General features: G+C 45.6%; 1 protein-coding gene across 5 annotated transcripts in view; it reads left to right on the forward strand.

Annotated features, from left to right (window-relative positions):
• TLN2 (talin 2) overlaps positions 1–24,211 on the forward strand; it is a 412,505-nt gene that overhangs the window by 266,887 nt on the left and 121,407 nt on the right. For all 5 annotated transcript variants that reach the window (XM_053928612.2, XM_024567594.4, XM_045201599.2 and 2 more), the window contains 12 exons: positions 564–640; positions 3,110–3,290; positions 4,128–4,241; positions 6,596–6,704; positions 7,475–7,683; positions 8,264–8,362; positions 11,842–12,009; positions 13,215–13,509; positions 16,045–16,211; positions 18,547–18,675; positions 19,191–19,304; positions 20,755–20,868. In XM_053928612.2, the coding sequence (XP_053784587.1) occupies positions 564–640; positions 3,110–3,290; positions 4,128–4,241; positions 6,596–6,704; positions 7,475–7,683; positions 8,264–8,362; positions 11,842–12,009; positions 13,215–13,509; positions 16,045–16,211; positions 18,547–18,675; positions 19,191–19,304; positions 20,755–20,868 (1,776 nt within the window). The remainder of the gene's footprint in view (positions 1–563; positions 641–3,109; positions 3,291–4,127; positions 4,242–6,595; positions 6,705–7,474; positions 7,684–8,263; positions 8,363–11,841; positions 12,010–13,214; positions 13,510–16,044; positions 16,212–18,546; positions 18,676–19,190; positions 19,305–20,754; positions 20,869–24,211) is intronic.

The following is a 24,211-nucleotide window of genomic DNA, read 5'->3' on the forward strand; positions in this document are numbered from 1 at the left end:
CTATGAAAATTTCTGATTTTGCTGCAGCTCATTTGTATCACTGACTGCTAGGTAATTAGCAATAGTGCCTCTCTTAGCTAATGAATGAGCCTAACTAACCCTCGGCATCTTCCTCTCTAGGTGGTTATGTACACTTTCCAGCCTCTGTAGAAACCCAGACTGAGGGCCTGAAAATGCTCTTTGTGTTTTTCATGTTATTGTTTTGTTTCCCCAAATACAATAGGGTTGTATGCCGTAGTGGTATACAGACAGATTTTCTAGAGCTTCTACATACAGCCCATTGAAAGAACCACGTTCTACTAGAATACTAGTATCTGCATCTTGCTTTTAACTATGTAAAGTTAGGCTTGTGCAATAATATTAAATGCAGAAGACATTATATTTCTCTATATATTAAGTAGTGTATTTCCTTTTTATTGTTATAATTGCTTTTATCACCCATAACTTATTAAATATTTAGTCTAAGGAATTGGATAGGCACCTCAACATTTTTGTGTGTGTGGCACCTTTTAAATGGTTCTTGTGTAAAGACCTTCTGATTCTGTATCTTGTTTTACCTCCAGAAACAAAGTAAAGATCGATTTGGACTAGAGGGTGATGAGGAATCAACTATGTTAGAAGAGTCTGTTTCCCCCAAAAAGTAAGTATTGTGAAGAGCGCTGGAGAGCTGCCTTCTCACTGCCTGGCAGGGGTTCTCCTGCCGGCTCTGGGGCCTGTTGCTCTGAAGTGCCTCACGTGGGGGAGAGGCAGTGGCTGATGTGATGAGTCTTGCTTCGTGCAGTGTGGTCCCAGACCATCAGCATCCGTGTTAGGGGTGTCTGGAAAGATGGGGGTTAACGATTTAAAGGAGACACTGAATAAGATGTCTTTAACTCCATCTCTAGAGACAGTGAACATTCAGGAGTCCTATTCTGCATTTCTGATGGAAACCTCATAAACAGCATCATTTTCGTCAAAGGGCCGGAGAGTGAGCTTTTGTTTGATTCTGTCCCTTTGTGGGGAGGGATCCAGCCAGGGGACAGTTACTGTTTATGGACCACTTGCTACATGCCACACTTGATACACATGTTGAGATGCTGCAGAGGGAAGTGGTTAAGAACATGGACTTGGGGCCAAACTTTGGGTTCAAATCTGGGGGCTGGTTTTTAATTTGTGGTCTTGCAGACATTGTGAAATTTTTTCTGCCCCCCTTGATTTCATCCAAACAATGGGAGTAATAATCATATCTCCTTATAAGCTTTATTTTGATGACTAACCTACTAATGAAGCACATGTTACAGTGCCTGACACAGAATAAATGTTTGCTGTTGTTGTCATCATCATCATCATCATCATTTTAAACTCAGAACTTATCTCAATTTAGCCCCATTTTATAGATGAGCAAACAGATTTATTAAAATCAGGTAACATGTACTAAGTAACACTTGACTGGAAACCTGAGCAGCCAGCCCTTTGTGTTAAATAGAGCATTGTAATAACTTCTTTGTCTTTGCTTCACTGTGTGTGTCCCCATGGCGTCCCACTTTGTCTCGACAACACCCTATGGAAGAGGTACCCAGGTGTCATCATCCGCAATTCATAGATGAGAAGCCTGAAGCTCCCGAAAGTCCGCTGAGATGCGTTCATGTGGCAGATCCAGGACTCAGATGCAGTCCTGTGATATTTCCTATAGTGCACTGCCAGACGACTCCAGATAGCCCAGCACTTGAACTTGTTTAGTCATAGTAGCTGTTTCTTTGACATTGCCACCCTGCACTTTCTCACAAGTTGCTTCATAATCACCTCTTGAAGGTGTTGTTACATTTGTCCTATTAGTACACAGGTTGGAACCAAACTTGATGTACTTGCTCCCTCTGGCAGAACACCTTGAGCTCTTAGAATTATTAATGACCATTAGATGGAAATTTGTAAGCTAGTGCTTACTGACAGGGTGAGGCATTCACCTCAGAGGACCTGCTGCACTTGTGCTTGACCTAGGAAGAGCTAAGTATCTGAGCCCAGACTGCTGGGACTCCTTCCCCTGCCTAGGGCCACCATCTACGGCATCAGATGGGGTCAGATCAAGGCAGACAGGAAGAGTGGTCCAGGGTGGCCCCATCGTTAGACCTTCCACTTCTCCCTGTACTAAACATTGGTGAGATCTCAGCAGGCAGGTCACCTTCTCAGAGGTCGGAGACCACCCTCCCTGTGTCACTCCCTCCATAGCCATTGATGTTTCTCCATGGACGCCTGTTGCTTGGTGTGCTTGCACGGCTCCCTCGCTTTGCCCTGGACAATGGGGAGTGATCCATGTTGGCTTGAATACCCTGGGCCAGGGGCCCCTGCCCCCTCCCACACACACACACGCAGACTCCCCTGTGGGTTTGTCCACTAGGCGACTGAGGCAGATATGCCATCCTCAGACTTCCTAACTGCATATGAAGGCCTTTGCATTTACCGTTCATTTGAAGAAAATATTAAGAAGTAAAAACAATGATGTGTTATTTTTTACTGGATGCCCTAAGAGTCTTCCCAGACTTAAGATGAAATCATCTGGAAGGGGTGCTAAGTCTGTCCCATCATCAGGCTCCAAAGGTGTTTGGACATCCTCCATGGACAATGGCATGGGACCTGCAGTAGGGGATCTAGGCTGTGGGAGATTCTCTTTAAGTTTGTTTCCATACTTCTCCCTTCGGGCTAGGGATAAGTGGTCTATGTCCCCAGTGCCTAGAATAGAACCCGGCACGCAGTAGATGGTATTTGTTGAATGAATGCTATTTCAGTAGGATTTACTGAATAGGTCAGTGTATCCAAACTCATTTATGCCTGGAACATCCACGTTATAGGACTATTTGTGATATTTTCCCCAATGAATTGCATATACCATGAACCTATTAAACACATTGGGAGTGGTTATTTATATTACTATTTTAAATACATTCATCTCAGGGTTCTTCCTCCGTGGAGCATTTTAGTCTGCTTCTGTGTTTACAGTTCTGTTTATACATGCCTCTTTGAGGCTGGCCTCCATAGCATGAAGCAGCAAACATTCATGACACCTGTGGTGTCTTTCATGACATTCCATGCGTGCAGCCACCTCACGGTTACCCAAACTGCCCTACCCCTGCAGGTCCACCATCTTGCAACAGCAGTTCAACCGGACCGGGAAGGTGGAGCACGGCTCGGTGGCGCTGCCGGCCGTGATGCGCTCGGGCTCCAGCGGGCCTGAGACCTTCAACGTTGGCAGCATGCCCTCGCCGCAGCAGCAGGTCCTGGTTGGGCAGATGCACCGAGGCCACATGCCCCCACTGGTGAGGCTTCACAGGCACTCGCCCCGCATGCCCACATGCCACCTGGTGTGCAGGGAAGGGTACCAGCATGTGGATAGGTTGTATGTCATCCACACTCCTGCTAGTTCCTGTCTGGACCACTGCTCTTCAGCTGTGCTGTCCTGACGCCTAACTCAGCAGGTTTTCTTTTAATTGGGTGGCTCTGGTAAGTTCCTGTCTGGGATCACAATTGTCCCCTGGGGCTGGAAGAGAAACAATGACCTCTCCATGTGCCTGGTGACTCAGAGGTTGAAACAGGCTTCCCTGCCATAGCAGCATTAAGCTGCTAATTAGCCCAGATATCCCTTGGAGAGTCTTAGAAACAGAACGGGTCTGTAGTGAGCCACAATTTCCCGTGAGTGGGTCATGGCTCCTTCCACCAGGACCGGCTACCTGCTACAGTGTCTCGAATCTGCTCAGGGATCCTGTGCTATTGGGCAAGAACTGTTTGAAAGCTGAAGAGACTAAAAGTTCAGAAATAATTTGACTCTGAAGAAGCACATTGGCTATAGGTTTAGGTGGAATCCTTACTGGTTTACCAAGAAGAGTTCTGATGTAACACAGGTTTCCCATGTCTGAGATCCTTAGTCCTCAGCACTCAAGGACTGGCTCCCCTTGGCTGCCCTGTAGGGACTCTTTCTGAGCCTCCTTACCAGCTAATTAAGTTCTCCAATGGGCGGTGGTTTGGGCACTTGTTGAGCTGTTCCCTGGGCCACTTAGTCTCCAGCCAGAGTTCACAGTCACCTTGTTTTGTATAGAGGGCTGTGTCTGTGCTGGGAAATGGGAGTGTGACCACCTGGTGTCCATCTGTCCTTGCAGACCTCAGCCCAGCAGGCCCTCATGGGGACCATCAACACGAGCATGCACGCCGTCCAGCAGGCCCAGGACGACCTCAGTGAGCTCGACTCATTGCCACCTCTCGGCCAGGATATGGTAAATATTGTTCATGGTTTTTTGTTTTTATTTTTAAATCCTCACCTGAGGATATATTCATTGATTCCAGAGAGAGAAAAACATCGATCTGTTGCCTTTCACATGTGCCCCAAATGTGGACCAAACCACGACCTAGATATGTGCCCTGACTGGGGATTGAACCCTCGACCTTTCAGTTTATGGGACAACACTCCAGCCAACTGACCCATGTCAGCCAGGGCAGATAATGGTCATTGCTTTCATTTGATGCCTCTGCCCTGGCAGAAAACAGTTGTACACTCTATGTGTATTCAGCCAGGTGAATCTCTATCTTCATGTAGGTGAAGTGGAAACGCATGTCTTTTCCAAGATAATGAGTCGTCTCTAGGTTGTACATACCCACAGGAGGAGAGAGTCGTAGGGTGCTACTGGCTGTCGGCGGTACCTGGGAAGGGCTAACAACTTGGACCTTAGAGTCACATCATGTGGGCTCGAACCCCAGCTCCACTGCTCGGCGGCTGTGTGAATGTGGGCAACTGCGCTAAGCCTCTGTTTTGTCCTCCACTAGTAGTGTGGTCGTGAGGACTCGATGATCTAATCGTGTGCAGAGTTCTTAGCATAGTACCTAACACCTGTGAGAGCTCAACACACATTAGCTGTTTTTGTTATTACTGGTGGTTCTCAAACTCTAGCCTGCATTGCAATCACCTGGAGGGCTTGTTAAATAAAACACAGGTCCCTGGGCTTCTCCCCCATTTTTTCTGACTCAGTAGGTCAGGGGTGGGGCCTGAGAATTTGCATTTCCAGCAAGTACTCTGGTAATGCTGCGGCCACTTTTCTGGGGGCCACCAAGGGCAGGGCACTTAGCTGCCTTCCTGGAGTAGCTGAATCATGTAGCCCCCTCCTATACAAACTGTGGTCCAGCACTGGCAGCACCTGGGAGTTCATGAGAGTGCAGAATCTTAGGCCTTACCCCAAACTTCTGAATCAGAATCTACATTTTGGAGAAGTTCCCCACTATATTGTGTGCACATTCAAGTTTGCGAAGTGCTGGCTAGCATTGTTATTCTCAGCCCTGCTTTGCACATTAGAATCGCCTGATGAATTTTAAGGCCCAAGCCTGAGTCTCAAGCCAGACAAATCTGTGTTGTGGGGGTGTGCCTGGGTATCAGCGTGTCCCCACAACCCCAGGTGATTCTAAAGGGCAGCCAGGGTTGAAAGCCACTGTTTTCAGGACAGATAGGGCCATAGTGGGGCCAGAACCAAGACACAATTGGTAGCTCACCTTGTCCAGCCAAGATGAGCTGCCTCCAAGTCCTCCCTGAACACCGTGTTGTTCTTTTGTGAATTTGTACACGTGTTTGGCACTGCTGTCCTCAGTGCTGTTTCTCCCAAGGACCCGAAATTGTGAAACATTTTGCTCTGGGGAACTTCGGAGTTAAACGCACGGCAGACTCCCAAGTTCAGCACAATTGTAAGAGAGTTTTAATATATTTGGATTTAACATCCCTGCTTTACCAATTTTCAAAGAATTAGTATACAAAAAAATGTTACTAGTGCTAGACAGAACCTGAACCTAGATTAATATTTCTGGAGTGTTTGAGGGAGCAGATCAGCACCTTCTATTCCCATAGGGTTGCTGTTATCGAAGTTAATGGCCATTTGTTGTCCACGTCCAGAAATGCCAAAAAGAGATAATTTGCTACTTATAGTTTCAAATGAACATAAGCGGTAAGAACTGGGAAGGTTGTTAAAAACCATTGAATTCCTATGTTACAAGAAATCTAAGGTACAAAACATGGATGTAATTTGTCCAAGGTCCTATTACTTGTGAGTGGTGCAGCTGGATCCAGAACAGGGGTCTTGACCCACCCTCCCCCCAAAATCCTACCAGGAAACATGCCACATCCACAAAGCATTCATGTGGTAACCAAAAGACAGTCCCCTTGCTGAAAAAAATAAATATTCATGAGCTGAAGCACCTGACGTCTAAACCTGTTCTCTAAAAAACACGGTAAAAATTAGCAACAGTTGTTGGTGCTAGCATGCAATATTATCATGAGACATCAAATATTCTCATTTTTTATTGAATTTACCTGAATAAAGATACAAAGAATTTTTCTAAGATCTTAAAAGTAAAAAAGAAAAACAGTAACAGTGTAAGAAACAATGAAAATTTGCATGCCATTTATTTAGCCTCAATGAATGAGCAAGTGGCCTATCGTGGACATTGTTTAAGATGACTGAAGGGCCTCGTTGGTGCTGGCCCTGGAGGAGCATAGCCAAAATGCTGGTCTCATTTTATGGCTCGACTTCTCTGGTTTCCTGGGTAATTCTCTGCAGTGATTGTGTCATGCGCTTGTCTGGTTTTGCAGGCTTCCAGGGTATGGGTTCAGAATAAAGTCGACGAATCCAAACACGAAATCCACTCTCAAGTCGATGCCATCACAGCTGGAACAGCTTCAGTTGTTAACCTCACTGCCGGTAAGACCCTAAGGGGTTTGGTGTGTTGTGGTTTTGTTTATTTAAAAAAAAAAAAAACAAAAAAAACGCAAGTTCTCTGATTGAAACAGATTTTCATACTATGAGACAACAGTCTATTTTTAGGCACCCTGAGTGCTTCAGGCATTTTCTCCCACTGACCCAGGAGAAATGTGGGGAACATCTGATTCCTTTGTGTCTGTGTCATGTATCATCATTAAAAAGCACTTATGCAGCTCTTCTCATTGTTCGTCAGTGTGCTGGACGTACTTCAAAGTATGCTGAGGTCAGTTTCTCCCTTCTGGGAGCTTACAGTCCAAATGACGAGACCCGTCGTGTGTGCCGCCTTCTGGCCCGTCCAGCGGTGGTCTTTCCGGGTGCAGCGGACTCCCCACCTCGCACTGTCAAGTGAGGGCCAGGAAATATCCTGGCTTCACTGTGCAGCATTACGTGTTTCAGGAGCAGAGTTGACCTCCGCCTAAGCTGCTGACAGCGATGTAATGAAAAAGGCAGTGAGATGCTCAGCCGTCCTTTAGGAGTTTTAGAGGTGCCTGTGCTCAGTAGTTCAGGGAGAAAGGACCCTGTGGAGAGCAGCACCTTGGAGATGGGGAGCCGTGCCCCTCACTGGGCACACGCAGTGCTTTGTGTCTGACTCCTGCAGAGCGATGGGTGACGAGCTGCTGCACTGTGGCCACTCACCTCCCGCCGGCCTAGGCTCTCTGCAGCACTCTCCACCACCTTCCTTTGACGAAGATGGTCCTTCTCTGTCCCAGGTGACCCTGCAGACACTGACTACACCGCTGTGGGATGTGCAATCACCACCATTTCTTCCAACCTGACGGAGATGTCCAAGGGTGTGAAGCTTTTGGCGGCCCTCATGGACGATGAGGTGGGCAGTGGGGAGGACTTGCTCCGAGCTGCCAGGACCCTCGCTGGGGCCGTGTCGGACTTGCTGAAAGCTGTGCAGCCTACTTCTGGAGAGGTGAGCTCTTGGGGCAAGCCATCACTCGGGTTCTGATGAGACAGGTGCAGCCTTTGAGTATCATGGTTGGGGCTCTTCCTGAGCTGTTCCTTCCATCCTGATGGGGGTATGTTGTTACCACACTGTAGGGCTTGCAGATTTTGAACTGGGTGCAGAACCTATGGTTCAACATTAAGGACTGGTTGAACTCTTAGTAGGAAGCCTCCCTATCCCTCCCCTACCCCCAAGGTACTTGATGAGATGCAACCTCAGAAATGAACAGATATGACAAATACACATTTAATGGGGATACAAGTTTTGCACCCTAAATTCCATGAAGTGTGAATCAACTTCCTACCATCTGAATGAGACTCATTAGCGGAACATTTCCAACCTGTCCACCTATTGCTGGTTTGTGAGACATCAGGCATTTCCTTGCACAGATTTCACCAGGACGTTTACATCTCCCTGTCTGGCAGGGAGTAAGAGATTGGTATAGGAGGAGCCAGTCCGCAGGATTCCTGTCCCTGCACTGCATGCCTATTGGCACTGCGGAGGAAGTGCATTTTCTTTCCATCCAATGTGTGTTCTTTGTTCATAGCCCCGACAGACGGTTTTGACTGCTGCTGGAAGCATTGGACAGGCCAGTGGGGATCTTCTGAGACAGATCGGAGAGAATGAGACTGATGAGCGATTCCAAGTAAGATATTTGCAGCCCATAGTCTTGGAAAGGAGCCTAAGTGATGGTCTAGACCCAAACAGCAAAATGTAACGGAAAACCAAATCTTCCTTGTGCTGTCAGGAATAAGATTGAGGTGGATTATCTTGGGGGTGAGGTCTTTGTGTGTTAATTTAAACATTTTTTTAATCGAGAAACTCATTTCCCTTATAGTCATCATTGTAAAGCACTTATTTAACTGTTCTCACTGGTCAACATGCTGGATGTTCTTTAAGCAAAAAAGTGAAGGGAGTAATGTCGTGAATTCTCTTGTATCTACCACCCAACCTCTACAGTTACCAACTCATGGCCAATCTTGTCTTACCTATTTGATTCAGTTTTCAATTGCATCACCGCAGAGTCCCCCTGTAAGAGCGAAAACGCAGTCTCTTGCACACTGCGCTCACGCACACCCTAGACTTCCCCTCACATTCCCCTCACATGCAGGGGTGAGTCTATCATCTGTGTCATCCGTGTCGTCCAAAACCACAAGCGTGGTGGAGAAATATTTCTTTTTGTCACCCTTCTTTTTCAATACCAAGGACATGTGCCGTTTGTCCCCTGGTGAACAGCTGTGGCCACTGCGCATAGCTGGTTAGATGCACTGCCAGCTCAGACACGGTCCCAATTTGTCTGCCTTTCTTGCCAGCCACCACAGATGAGGTGCCGAGGCCTGCTGTTGGGAGCTTCGGGCCAAGATGAGCTGCTCTTTTCACGTATTTGGGAGCAGAGGCCCTTCATTCCTCTTTCTCTTCCTCTTGTCTTAATCTTGCAAGTTATGTATCAGTACATTTTAATTAAATTCTTTTAGTTCGAGCCCAGGTCCTCTGGAAGATGCCCTTCTCCAAATCCTATGTCAAGGTCTGTGTTTGGGGGTCCTGTAAGGATCATTCAGCTTTTCTCTTGCATTTAAGTTTCTTGCTTCATGGGTGGCAATTGTGCATGTCATTTTATTTAGAACTACCAAATAATCTCGTGATACATGAAACATCAACTTCACCCACAGACGTATTTGTTTCTCCTCTGCTCCATATCCCTGCGGCACCGGAGCACGGGACTCATTCGTGCCCCGGGAGGCCGCAGCCCACCAGCATTTGAACGTGTCATGATGGAGGTTGAGACCCATAACCCAGCATTCCTGGAATGTGTCCCGCCACATCCAAGCTAATCCGACTTCCCTTAGTCAGATCCCAAAAGGCCCTTTGCTTTTTGTATTAGAGCAGATAATTCTTCACAGGCAGATACTTACGTAGGAACTGTTGGCTAACTAGGCTTAATTACCTTGAAGTGGTCAACTTACTTTCCGCAAAAATATTGCTTTCCCCAAAGAGTTTAGGAAGGTCGAGGGGAAAGACACAGTTCTTCCTGAAGACATCTCATGCATCCTTATGTTTGGGGAGACGACTTTTTTTTCCCTTCGACAGATTGTTTTCATCACATATAAAGGCAGGCTGCTTCCTCATGTTTGTTTCTGTTCGGATGTGCTAGGGCAGCAGGTTCAGGGTCGGGGTCTGGCCCTGTGCAGGCTTTCTACCAGAAAAGGCCTGACTTGAATGTTTTCTGTTTCTGTAAGGTCTCTAGGTAAACACCGGTGCAGTAAAGTGATCCTGCCCCCCTGCAGTCAGGAGTAGCCCTTCGCCTACTCACCCTGGATTTCTTACTCTCTATTTTTCAGATTCTTGAGATCCTATCTCAGAGCTTTTCTTTGGGTCCTCAATGTACTGCATGTTCCCAGACTTAACAAAGATTTACTTTACACGGGCTACATAATAGTGGTCTTGTTGAAAAGTCTGACAAAGGCCTTGTCAGCAACTATCGCAGTAGTATTGCGTTCTTTTTCTAACTGTATTTTTTTTGGACAAAATTAATAGGAAGAACGGGATTTCTATAAGTGAGTCGAACAAAGCCCTTTAGAACAATCATGAGTCTACGTGACCGAATCTTGGTCCCTGTGTGCAAAGGTGGATTCATATCAAGTGAAGGAATACTGTTACCCTTTGGATAGTTATTTTCCTAAATCTTCTTAATAATATGCGACATTCCAGTTGTGTTCTCACTGAGCATTGAGATATAGGTGTCCAAGAACTGTAACTTCGCAGGCCGTGTTGGGAGCAATTTCTAAAAGTTGTGTGGCAGACAAGTGCCAGTCACACCAAAGGCATCTTCAACTTTTGGTACCATAGGCTTTGGTTTTTCCCTGGAGTCCAGTAAACATCAGAGACCTAAGAAGGACAGACTGAACTGTTCCTTTAAGACTGCTTGGCTTTGTCCATTTTAAAATCCACCTACTTGGCGGTTTCTAATTTGCCTGGATAGCATATAGCCTGTGCTCTGTCAAATTGCTCCGGTTGACCAGACTTTCCAGTTTGTCTTCTCCTCAGAAGCCCTGTTGTAAAGACTCTGTGGGTGCCCTTTGCATTCAGAATCAAAAGTGCTTTTCATTATCCTCTGATGAATTAGTAAAGACTTCTGACCACATTTCCTCTGGGGGGAAGTCTTCACATGTTTATCCAAAATAAAAATGGCTTATATGTTTGGGATATGTTTGGAAAGGCATTTCCAAACCAAAGAAACTACTTTCAACATTCAAAGCAAAGAAGTAAATTAAGTGTAACAGTGGTTATTCTTCAGGTCACACAGACGGGTGACAAAGCTGGTGGGTGAAACCAAAGGATTTTCCATCCTGCAGGCAGAACGCCTTTTTTGTTGAGTTGAGGCATGAACTGATCTTTAAAGTCTCAGAGATGCAAGGGCATCTTCAGTGAGGTCACAGCTTATAGCTACGTAGCTTGCTGGTAGTTTATTTATGTGGGCTTCCTCTCCACTTTTCATAATAATTTAATCCCTGTGCAGGAGGCTGCACGTGCTGAGAATAACCTACACTCAGAGCATTCCTTGGCTCTGTGTTGTCTGTGTGTCCAGCGTTGCCCTCTGGAGGCAAAGATGTGGCTGAATTTGTGGTGATCACCTGGATCCTTGTGCAAAGTAGAAATCCAAAAGATAAATTTTCACGTTACAGAGGGGCCTGATGACTTGGAGGCCGTGTATTCTATTTTTCCTGCAGCATCTGGATACATTTTCCCCGTCTCCTGACCCACCACGTGGACCACGTTCAAGAGACGTGACTCTCGGTATTGGATAAGTGATGAATGTTAATCAGTGGTTAACATAAAAACCGTTTCTCAAATTCACCTATTTTAGATTTAAACCTGTGCTACTTAATGAATGTACAGGAGAACATGTTATTAGGATGAAAGTCTCCTTCCTTAATTAACTCTAAAGATAAGTTGACATTTCAGAAAAATATGCGGAAAAATATATTCCAAAGTACTAAAGGAAAAAGGTCAAATGGAATTCTAATAAAATGGTTAAGTGGACACTACGTTTTATTTTCCTGAAGGGTCATTAGGGAAAAAAATGAATGACTAGTTGTTGTTGTTGTTTTCATTTCTTTTTCTGAGGATGTTTTAATGAGTTTGGCCAAAGCTGTTGCCAATGCCGCTGCCATGTTGGTGCTAAAGGCAAAGAATGTGGCCCAAGTGGCCGAAGACACGGTCCTACAGAACAGGGTGATTGCTGCTGCCACGCAGTGTGCGCTCTCCACCTCCCAGCTTGTGGCCTGCGCCAAGGTAAGCCAGCCGGCGCCCCCAGCCCTGCCTACAAAGTGTCACATGCCCTCATCTGCCTCCAGTCATTGAGGGAAGACAGGGGCAAAATTCATTAAAATTGTCTGAGACTAAGAGTTTGCTCCAGGTGTCTTTTTTAGGTGATGTGATAGGGTTTTCCGTAAGCTGCCCAACTCTGCTTTGATCGTTTGTCTTTGCTCGAGCCCTCCAGCAGTGGCACTTTCCTGGGTCTGGTTGCCACCTGTACGTGCAAATTGCCGTGTCTCCCATTTGGACTTGTCAGTGTGTCTTCTTTACACCAGCCCACACAGGGTTCTCATCGTGTGCAGTGCAGCGTTAGAAATGGGCTCAGAAGTCACCGCAGAGTGCAGGGGGCCCTTTCTCCTCAGCTCAATGTTAGAGCGAGGGCCGTGAGGATTTAGGTCTTTGGTGTCAGTTAGAATGTGCACACTCTGTGTACTTAACCCATTAATCACCACCGCCCCAGTTTACTGAAGAGGAAATTGAGGACTTCAGATGTTATTACACTGAAGTAGTAAGTGGCAGAGCTGAGTTTTTTTTTAACTCTGGCCTGACTTCAGTTACCTTTTCTACTCTGCCACATTTGTCTTCACTGAGATGATGCATCAAAAAATGAGTCATCCGTTTCTCAGCAGATGACATCTCGTAAAGCACAGTTCTGTGACCTGGCTCAGCCTGGCTTTTCCTGTGTGATGGGAGGATTTGTGGCATCAGCCAGAAATGTCCTGGATGGCCTCCCTCCTGCTTTTCCTTGTTCAGCCCCCTCATTTCCACAGATACTGACAGAATCCCCCATTCTTTAAAGCATCATGAAGCAAAATGCCAGATGTCTCTGGAGAAAGAACTACAGTTCTTTTAGTTGTCTGGCTATCCTAGCTCAGAAGACTCAATTCAGGGGTTCTTTAAAGGAGGAGGTATAATTGGTAAATACTGGAAATTTCTATTGAAGTAGTCAGTGGTCAGATTGTTACATATCACCAAGAAAAGTATTAGCAGGCATCTAAATTCACAAAGATAAAGTGAAGTAGTGAAATAGGAGAAACCACAGTGATGGTTTAGTTTAATTCCTGGTCTGATAATTAGGGAACCAAGGCCAGAGCAGGAAGGGACATAGTGGAAATGCTCGTGCACACTGGGGACCGAGAATTGACCCGCAGTGCCCCAGACCCGCCCTTGTCTCGCTTCAGGTGGTGAGCCCCACCATCAGCTCCCCCGTGTGCCAGGAGCAGCTGATCGAAGCAGGGAAGCTTGTGGACCGCTCAGTGGAGAACTGTGTCCGTGCCTGCCAGGCGGCCACCGATGACAGTGAGCTCCTGAAGCAGGTCAGCGCAGCGGCCAGTGTGGTCAGCCAGGCCCTGCACGACCTCTTGCAGCATGTGCGGCAGTTTGCCAGCCGCGGCGAGCCCATCGGCCGCTACGACCAGGCCACCGACACCATCATGTGTGTCACCGAGAGCATCTTCAGCTCCATGGGCGATGCTGGTGAGCGGCTGGGCTGGGCTGGGGGCGGGCGGGGTCAGTTTGGGTTCCCTGATAGTGCCGATGGTTGCCTGGGAGCCTGGCAAGGGCTAGTTCTCGTCATCCTCAGTCAGAGACCTCCTCTCTGGGAAGAAGATGGAAGATTCCTACTGGCCCTATTCATAGCACTATATAAAGATTTACAGTAACAAAGTATTTAAAAAAAATTTTAGATTCACAGTAAGTCTTTGTTCTAAGAATGTCCATGTTGCACATGGTGTGGTAAGTCAGCGCAGCCACAGGAGGAGGCAAGAATCAATCTTGCTAGAAGTTCACTGTTCTCACAGGTCTCAGAGAGGGAGTCACCACATACCACAAAGGTCACGGGGGAAGTGTCAGTGTTGGTCGCGCAGCAGCAGACAGGATTGAGGGGACAGTTTGGGTGAAGACCTTCATGGGGGTTTCCATGGGGAAGGCAGTGCAAGGCAGGGTGATTGGCTAGTGTGAGTGATTCCAGCAGGCGCTACACTGGAGGGGCTGACCCTAGTGGCCTGCCACTTGGCCCTGGATGATTAAGGCAGAGGAATATTGCCTCCTGGCCATTTACAGGAGGTCTGGCTCAGGATTGGTTTGCATTTCACAGCCATGCTCCTGGCTGGACCCATTGCTATCTCTAAGAACTGGCCAGCCCAAGAGGGGCAGTCTCTCTCCATCTAGAAAGGCGTGTTTTCAGATGTCAAACATCATCATATACAGAAAATTTTAAAATGTATAGTACAATGCACCTTTTCAGTCTACAGTATTCATTCAAAAGTATGTCTCCTCAGACTTAGCCCATCACCATCCCCTGTAAATCTCCAGAGTTGACCACTTACCAATTTGTTTTCATCTGTCCAGAAATTTTCAGTCTTTCTACAGCCATATATATGCGCATGTATAATACCTTTTTTCTTTTTAGTATTTTCATTTACTTTGGGGAGTATATGTAGGGTAAATTCCTATTAGTGAAATTGCTGGGTCAATTGCTAAATGCATTTATTATTTTATTTTTTTTAAGATTTTATTTATTTTTTGAGAGAGGGGAAGGGAGGGAGAAAGAGAAGGAGAGAAATATCAATGTGTGGTTGCCTCTCACACCTGGCCAGCAACTCAGGCACGTGAACTGACTGGGAATCGAACTGGCGACCCTTTGGTTCACAGGCTGGCACACAACCCACTGAGCCACACCAGCTGGGGTGCATTTTTTATTTTAAATGTGTTTATTAAGGTCCCACAGTTTTAACTCCACCAGTAGTTTGTAAGGGGTCTGTTTTTGTACTTCTGCATCAATGCAGATCAATATTTTATAACAAGTATTTTTTTTAAGAAAATTACCTTGTGCTTCTCTGTATCCTTCTTAAATGATTTAAAAAGATAGCAATGCCCCACATATTTAGAATTTTGGGGTTTTTTTGTTTTTTTAATAAACTTTTTGTTTTGGAATACTCTTAGATTTACAGAAAAGTTGCACGGTAGAGCTCTCATCTACCCTTCCCAGTTTCCCACATTTTTAGCATCTTCCTAACCTATATGCAGTTCTGCATTTGTCAGAACTGGGAGTTTAGCATTGATACATCACTGTCAACTCAACTACAGACATTATTTGGATTTCACCAGTTTTTCCCGTAGTGATGTATTCTTATTGTTGTTCCAGGATCCAATCCAGGATACCTTGAATTTAGCACATTTTTATTTTTATGAAAGCTTTTTTTATGTTTAATGTTACAGCACTTCAGCATTCTTCTCAAAACACCTTTGGGAGGGGAAGAGACCCCTTACATTTCAGTAGTTTTATTTTTAATGTGGACTCTATATCCCTCCCACTTCCAAAAAGGAGTTGAAGTGGATTTTAGTAAAGTCACCAGTGCAATAAAATCAAACAATTCCTAATAACAAGATCAAAACCAGTATTGGGAAGGAAGGGTTTGCCAAGGGAAAATGGGAAGGGAAGACTGGGCCAAGGCAAATCTTAGCATTTGTGCTTGAAACTGGGGTCTGTGCTTCCTGGTAGTGAGGACTGAATGACAGACTTAGGTTATGTGGGTTTACTCATCTGGTGTGAAGTAGCATGCACATGAATTCAAAATCCGAAAATGTTTTCTATGCCCGTTACTCCCAAGAATTTATCATACGGGCTTTCATGTAAGCAGTTCTTGACATGAGGTAAATAATATTTTCTATATTCGTATTTATTACATGTCAGTGCACATAGTAAATCCACATAATTTTGTTTCCTGCCTTGTCTTTATCAAGAGCTCCTTTTTGGTAGCTTATGTCACTTTTACTTCTCATAATTAAAGATTGAACTCGGCTGTGTTTGGGGCATACAGTCTTGTAGCCACTGAGACTATTTTCGACTCTGGGTCTAAATTGGCTGCGACCCTTAAGAATAGAGCATGAGGCTGACTTCTCTCTGTCCCTCTCGCCAGCAGAATAGAGAAAAGATTGCTGACTCCTGAAGTTTTACCCCAGGCTTTAGAAAGCAGACAAACAGACCACGCCCTCACTCCCACCCTCTAGGTGAAATGGTGCGCCAGGCCCGGGTCCTGGCCCAGGCCACCTCAGACCTCGTCAACGCCATGAGGTCCGATGCAGAGGCTGAGATTGACATGGAGAATTCAAAGAAGCTCCTGGCAGCAGCAAAGCTCTTGGCTGACTCCACGGCTCGCATGGTGGAAGCAGCAAAGGTATTGTGATGTCGGGTTTGTTCAAACTGACAAGTGAACATTACCAAAAGTTAGGATTTAGAGAGTATCTTCAAGATAGAGGATGGTCAGCCGAGTGAGCGTTTTGTTTGTTTAAACCTATGATGGCTTTGTAAAGTTTAACCTTGTTCGAGTGGGAAAGAAGAAAGTCTTGGAACATACGAATGAAGCTCTTCGGGGACTGGTGCTGACAGCCATAGGCAGCAGAGTCCCCGCTCAGTGAGCGCCGTTTTTCCATCGGGTCATTGCCATTGGCTTCATTGAGAGTGGTGATTCATTTAAAGTCGAGACTTTCCACAGTGCATTCACCTACATCTGCTTTCTTCCTGCAGCCTTTCTGTTACTTTGCCCCCCATTTGACTTCTCAACTACACTCCGATCATGACTTCATATAGCACAGTGCTGCCTGCCTCACTCTTCCTCAAATCGCAATAGCAGTTTAATATATCATAGAAGAATTTGAATGAAGAATTAAGAGTCAGCTTTGTGGTTTTTGGCAGCAATGCTGTATCATGATGTTTCTAAAAGCCAGTCATTCTTTACCTGGGGGTCTGTCTCACAGGCCCCTATGAAATATACTAAAGGGCCCCCACCTCAATTCCACCCCCAAGGTCCTGATTCATGAGGACACTGGTGTGTGTGTGTGTGTGTGTGTGTGCGTGTGTGTGTGTGTGAGTGAGAGAGAGAGAGAGAGAGAGAGAGAGAGAGAGTTCCACAGGAGATTCTGATGCCTACCTCTAGGTGAGAACTGTTCAAAATGGATAAGGTTATGTTTTTCTATTTTGTTTTTATTATGCAACTAGCACATGTTTCTTGTGGAATTAGTAGAAAATTCACGTAAGTGTAAATAAGAAAATAAAAATCACCTTGAACTTCATACCCCCCAAATGACATGTTTAATATATTTCTATGCATTTAAAATTCATTAAACATCCCCATATCTTATCCTATCTCCCTGGCCTCCAACAGAATAGGAGTATATCTCAGCCAAGTATGTGAATTACTTCCCTTAAAATGTACCGTGGCATGTGGTCAACCCTTTAGACTCACCACGGTATTCCCCGAGGGACTGAGCATTCTTTGGGATGCAGAAGGAGCAGGGCTGAGGGGAAACCCTAGGAGGGGCAGGGTCTGAGCTTCCTTGCTGTCTCCTGGTCGCTGTTTCGGCTGAGAATCTCTCCTCTTAACCACCCCTTTTAGCAAAACTTCACACTAGGGTTTTGTATAGTAGTACATTTCTTTACGGTTTTTACTAGTTTCATTTCATTTTTTCCCCTTCTGAGTCTCAACAAAGCTATTTCAAGCAAACTCTCATGTTCACAAAAATTACTTGCTGGACTGGAAAGAACCTTACTGAAAAATCGAGTCAACCCTTATTTTACAGATCGGAAAATGAATCTCAAAGAGTAAGCCTACCGTCACAAACAGGGACCAAGCCAGGAATGATGCGCACATTAGTTTCTATACATACAGTGCTCCCCAGACTAAGTCACTGAATGCACGAGTTACTAAAAACCTTTTAAAGTCACTTCTGATTCTGTGTGTAATATGGAGCAATATTTAGTGGTTTTGTAAATTATTTTAACTTTTAGTTAAAAGTCACTTTGTCTTCATGGCAGTATTTTGATTTGCTGAATTTTCTTGCAGGCTAAAGAATGTATTATGGGTTAGACTAACAAAGAATGGATTTAAGGTGCAGAAAAATATATATATTTTATAACTAGTAACTAAGATTTCAGGCCAACATTACTACTCCATATCTAACACACTATCATCAGAAAAAAAAAATACACGATATAGGTTGTCTGTCAACTCATTCAACAAATAAAGTCGTTGTGATTGAGACATGGTCTGTCGTGAGCAGTAGTTCCCTATAGCGTTTGGGAAAGCATTCCTGTCCCCCTGTCCCCCCCTTCCCCGTGTTACACTGTGAGCTTAGCCCATTCACGTTCACCAGGGCCACAGGACAGGAATCTCTCAGCAGTGACGTGTGTCTGTCATAACAATTAAAATAAAATTCTCTCAGAGAGAGATGGGCAGGAGATTTCTCTTAACAACTTTTAAATCATGGATGTTTGGGCCACATGTTAATTTATATGGACAACCAAGGCTGTGATCTCATGTGTTTAATTATTACCATTGGGTTTCTACTGGTAGGTTTTTGTTGCCGATGTGGGAAGGAGACATCTTTATCATGAAGATACTGCTTGAAGCATTTGGCTCTCTCCTCCAGATACATTGTATTACTAGGAAAAAGCAAAATTGAAGGTATGAATTCAGTGTCTGTGGCATGAAATGTTTATTCTCATTTCCCCAGGGGGCTGCAGCCAACCCCGAGAATGAGGACCAGCAGCAGAGACTGAGAGAAGCCGCAGAAGGTCTCCGGGTGGCCACCAACGCTGCGGCCCAGAACGCTATTAAAAAAAAAATTGTCAACCGATTGGAGGTCAGTACAGAGGCTGATTTTCTGGATGTTCGTGTTAGGTAGCAAGGAGTTATTTGAAAGAGTAGTCAGACTAATAAGGCAAAGCCCAGACAAAGGAAGCTAAATCAAGATTGGTGATAGAGTTTCGTGGTTTAGGTGTTAGGAACAATTTGAAATGTTGGTTTAGGTACACTGCACATTTAAGCTCCATGGTTTAGGCACATTGACACAATTCGAAAAATTCCTTCATGGTTTCAGAGAGCCAAAATCTTTTCCGAGTTTAGCATTCTTGAAAGAAATTCAAAAAAATATTTTTCAGGAGGGCCCCCAGTTTTTTTTCTGGCATCGGATGCCCATACTCAGGGCACTGTTCGGTCAGGACCATCAGTGGTGTTTGAAAGGCGGGGCCTGCGCCTGGAGTCCCTTTCTTACGTGAGCAGCTGTCCAATGCCAGCCCTTTCAGGGAAGGGGCGTACAGAAACCTGTGTGTGTGTGTGTGTGTGTGTTGGCTCACCTCTTCTCCCTCTCCTCTTCAGGTTGCAGCAAAACAGGCTGCCGCTGCGGCCACGCAGACCATCGCTGCCTCCCAGAATGCGGCCGTGTCCAACAAGAACCCTGCGGCCCAGCAGCAGCTGGTCCAGAGCTGCAAGGTGAGGTTTTGGCTGCCAGAGAGCCAGCTCTGCTGGAGATAACCCTGATGGTGTTAGAACGCCAAGTGCCCTGCTAATTCAGTTAAGTCTGATCACTAAGGCCCCTAATCCAGTTTGTTCAGGCTCTGGTGTTCAGGTGTCCTCACATGCGTACACACACACACACACACACACACACAGGTCTGGTTTTTGTCTATTAAGTGGACAGCCCATGTGAAGGGAGAGTATGTTTTTTCCAGCATTGTCTTTCCTTTGTCTAGATTCTTTTCTTGCTTTTCGAGAGACTAATCAAGGAGGATCAATGATGAGGCCATTTTCCTGCCCTGAAATAGTAACAAAGCATTGAATTTTGAGAGGGCTTTCTCCCTTTGAGAGGTGTGCCCCCACAGCCAGCCGGTCCTCGTCAGAGCACGGTTGATTTCCTGCTTTGGGCTGATTGCACCTCGGGGGTTATTTCCTCCTCTCTGGCCTCCCTGGCAATGCGCTTTGGTGCTTTCTGTTGTTGTCTCTCTGTCTCCTGACGCCTGGGCCTTGATGGCACGTTCAAGTCAATGTGCTACGAAGGGCACAGTAAAACACCTTGGTTGCCTCCTCTGAGAGCCCTGGTCATTCACCCTGCAAGGAGACCCCTTGATGGTGCCAGACACAAAATCTAATTGTGTAGCCAATGCCCACGTGTTGGCAGTGTGTCTGACTGAAGTCTCCTGAAACGGTCGCCGTTAGGCTGGAGAGGCATAGGTGACTGTGCCTTGGGTACTGAGAGCTAACTGCCCTCCTCCTTTGTTCGCATCTCCTCTGGAAAATCACTCACATGCAAAGGCTGTGCCACTTCTACTTCAGAAATGGCTTCTGAGGGGACCACTCGGCCTCCTAGGTTACGGTGGGAGATGGTTACTTGAAAGTGGACTCACCTCAGGTCTGCTGTTCCTGTCCTCTACCCTGGGTGCTGGGTTTTCCAGTTTGAGAAATGAGAAAAGCTACTTAGAACAGAGGAAGAGGAGCCACGGAGACGTGAAAGCTGATGGACAGAATGTGTCCCTGCAAAGTAAGGCACAGAAGCACTGAAATGTGACTGTAGGACTTGAGTTTACCCACCAGTGAACTGTGTAGATTCTTCGATTCTAAGTTTTCAACCTTAACGAGCCAGGGTGGTATGAATTGGAACTGGGGACATTCTTTTAAGGCCTCATTATGGCTGAGTGGGTTGGGACCCCAGGGTAGGTAGACCATGTGTGGGAAAAGGGTACCTAGAGGTTCTGTGTTAGGATTCAGGGTTGATAAGGCCCAGCTGGGTAAAGGTGCTGTGTAAATCCAAGGACTGGGACAGGCATCCCCTGACACCTGAGTGATAGGACATCCAAAAACATTTATCACTTGGGTCATTTTCCACCCTGTTTTGGTAATTCATCACGCTAGATGTGCTCAGTTTTAATTTTCCTGCTTCCCGTAGGTGGTGGCTGATCACATCCCTCAGCTGGTCCAGGGGGTGAGAGGGAGCCAAGCCCAAGCAGAAGACCTCAGTGCCCAGCTGGCTCTCATCATCTCCAGCCAGAACTTCCTCCAGGTAACACAGAAGCTTTCACCTTGGTTGTACCCAGAGCCCACCCCCGACCCCCACTGCCCTCCCCACTACTGGGCAGAGTGTGCCCTTTATCCTTAAGGAGAGAAATTCAGGAATTCCACAGCCCTAAGGAATTCCATAGCCATAACAAAGTCTTTGCAGTAAGCAGACCTTAAAGCCTCCTCTTTATATGTGCAGTTTCAGGAGGGGTAGATCCAGCTGGGCAAAGCAAAATGCTTAAATGGAGGGAAATTGCCCCAGGAGAAGGCACGTAATCTATTTTTCTTGGGAGTATCATCTTTCTTTCTCTTCCATGAGAGAAAACATGTAACAGGCTGCAAGTTTGATGAACAACCTAGCCCTGGGTATTGCTTTAGGTTTTCTAGTTTCCAGAGAGTCTAATGCTATTATTCATAGCCTGGAAGACAAGACATGGTGAGTGCATCTTCTTCAGAGGTGTGATGGTTTCTTATGGCAATTGTGGGATGAATAAGTATTGTCGGTCTTGTGGGTGAGGGGTGGATTTATTTCAAGGAAAATTAAATAAAAAGAGACTATTGTGGGAACACTCCCTTTATACGCATTTCTTGTAATCAAATCTCTCAGCACTTTCTGTCTACCTGTGTCTCATACACAGTTCATGGGATTAGGCACTTTTGTGAGTTCTGTGCCCGTCTAGTTGAATCTGCAGTCACAGGACCTATCGTTACATTCATCTGGTTAATTTTTCAAGTGCCATGGAACCCACATACAGAGAGAGGAGGTGAAAAGTTTGATGTAGTTCCTCTCATTTTAACTACACACACACGTGTGTGTGTGTATGTATTTTTTACTTCAAATGCATTGTATATAGATTGTTTTTCATGTTAACTATTATATTATGAGCATTTGTGATTTTGAATAATATTTTATCGTCTGGCTATACTCAGTGTTTAGCTGTTTTCCCATCATTGCACATACAGGTTGTTTTTAATTACTTGCCGTCAAAACAACCTGTGATGGCATGAAAGTCTTTCCGTGTGCCTTTGCCCCTCTTGAATTATTCCTGAGGGTAAACTTCTAGAAAGGGGATTGCAAGCAGCCTATTTTTGTCTTTGGGAATTGTGGCTCAGACAAGCTGTTTGTTTTTTCCTTTAGGTGTTAGAGGGCCTGGAGCTGGGTATGTTGTCTCCACTGCTGCTGGGACTGTAGGGCCTGGGATAGAGCAGTGTGGACGTGTTCCAGGGTCCACGCTGTCCCTGCCCTCATTTTTCCTTTTTATTTTGTTTTTTAATTTTACGATCATTGACCTGTCAGATCCTTACAAGAATAAGGCAGAGTTAGAAATAAATAGAAATGGTATTGGCAGATCAAAAACCCTCTTCACACATGTTGTAAAATGCCTTTGCAGAAGGCTGAATGAATCTAAATTTACAACTAGCAGTATGTGGAGCACATGTTTTAATACATCTTTTCCAAGTTGCAGAATCAAGCATTTTAAAAAAATAGATTTTTAGACTTCCAGTCAAGATGGCAGCATAGGTTAACACAACCACATCAAAATTAAAGCTAAAATATAAAACAACCATCACTCAGAGCTGTCAGAAATGGGAGTTGAATGGAAATCTAAAAACTGTGGAATTAGAGGAATCGCATCCATCCAGACTGGTAGGAGGGGCAGAGACACAGCAGGGGCTGGTCGCACATCCACATGTGGTGGAGAAAAATTTGAGAGGGATATCTCGGGAACGAGGAGTCCTAGCCCCACACCAGGAAGATAAGTCCCCATAACTTCTAGCTGTGAAAACCAGCATGGATTGAGTTGCTGGAAGAAACTTCTAGAGTCCCAAGCAGTTCCCTTTAAAGAACCCACACATGGACGCATACTCAGACTCACTCCCTCTGAGCTCCAACACCAGGGTAGCAGCTTAAAAGGCACCAGTGGCATACAGGGAGGAACTGAAGTGTCTGGCATTAAGGCACGCACTTGGCACAGCTTTCTCACAGACAGAAAGGCAGGCATAGGCCATTGTCCCTTTTCCGAGCCCTCCCCATCACAGACCCAGCAGGCAGGTGCCATATCTGAGACTCCATCAACCTGACTAACACTGTTTGCCCCACCCTGGAGATCCCCTGAGACTTCATCCCACCCAAACTGTTAACCATGACTTCTCCATATGAATGGCTGGTCTTGTCCTGCTTCACAACTTCCTAAATCCTCTTAAACAAGCAACAGTGAGCCTCAGTAAGACCCCAGCTTCCACACCTTTGCTAAGTGGCCCCAGGCCCAGCACTAGCAGCAGCCAGCCTAGATCTATAATTTAGCTTCCCCTGGGAATCTCCAAGCCCAGCACAAGTAGCAGCCATCTCAGATTGCTTTATAGCTCTAGCACAGCAGCCCTGGGCAGGACATAGGTTGGGGGCTGACCTTCACCTGCACCATCCAGGAAACCCCAGAGCCTGTGCACCCAGTGGACAGCTACAGACCATGTCGGAGCACCACCACCCTGCTCCTGAACAGTGGATCCTTCATGGAGGACAGAGGTTGGTGGTCAGTGGTCACAGCCAGTCCTTGCAGCTGACTGGTCTGGGTAAATTCCTCCCATTGACCTGCCAATAGCAACCAAGGCTCAACTACAAGAGGAGGGTGTGCTCGGCCCACATGAAGGGGGCACCTCGAGTACCCAGCTTGGGTGATAGGGGAGGTTGTGTCACTGGAACCTGCAGGACACCTACTACATTAGGACACACTATCAAGACAGGGAGTCATAGCAGCTCTACCTAATAGACAGAAACAAACACAGGAACACTGCCAAAATGAGGAGACAAAGAAACATGATCAAAATGAAAAAAACAGATCAAAACTCCAGAAAAAGAACTAAAGAAAAGGGAGATAAGCAATCTGTTAGATGCCTCTGGGACAACTTCAAGAGGTCCAACATTGACATCATAGGGGTACCAGAAGGAGAAGAGAAAAAGCAAGAAATCGGAAATCTATTTGAAAAAAATAATGAAAGAAAAATTCCCTAATTTGGTGAAGGAAATAAACATGCAAGTCCAGAGAGTCCCAAACAAGATGGATGCAAAGAGGCCCACTCCAAGATACATTATAATTAAAATGCCAAATGTTAAAAATAAAGAGAGAATCTTAAAAGCAGCAAGAGAAAAGCAGATAGTTACCTACCAGGGAGTTCCTATAAGACTGACAGCTGATTTCTCAAAAGAAACTTTGCAGGCTAGAAGGAGTTAGCAAAAAATATTCCACATTATTGAAAGCAGGGACCTACAGCCAAGATTGCCCTACCCAGCAAAGCTATCATTTACAATGGAATGTCAGGTAAAGAGCTTCCCAGACAAGAAAAAAACT

Source organism: Desmodus rotundus, chromosome 7 (assembly GCF_022682495.2).
Source record: "Desmodus rotundus isolate HL8 chromosome 7, HLdesRot8A.1, whole genome shotgun sequence".
NCBI classification, from domain to species: Eukaryota; Metazoa; Chordata; class Mammalia; order Chiroptera; family Phyllostomidae; genus Desmodus; species Desmodus rotundus.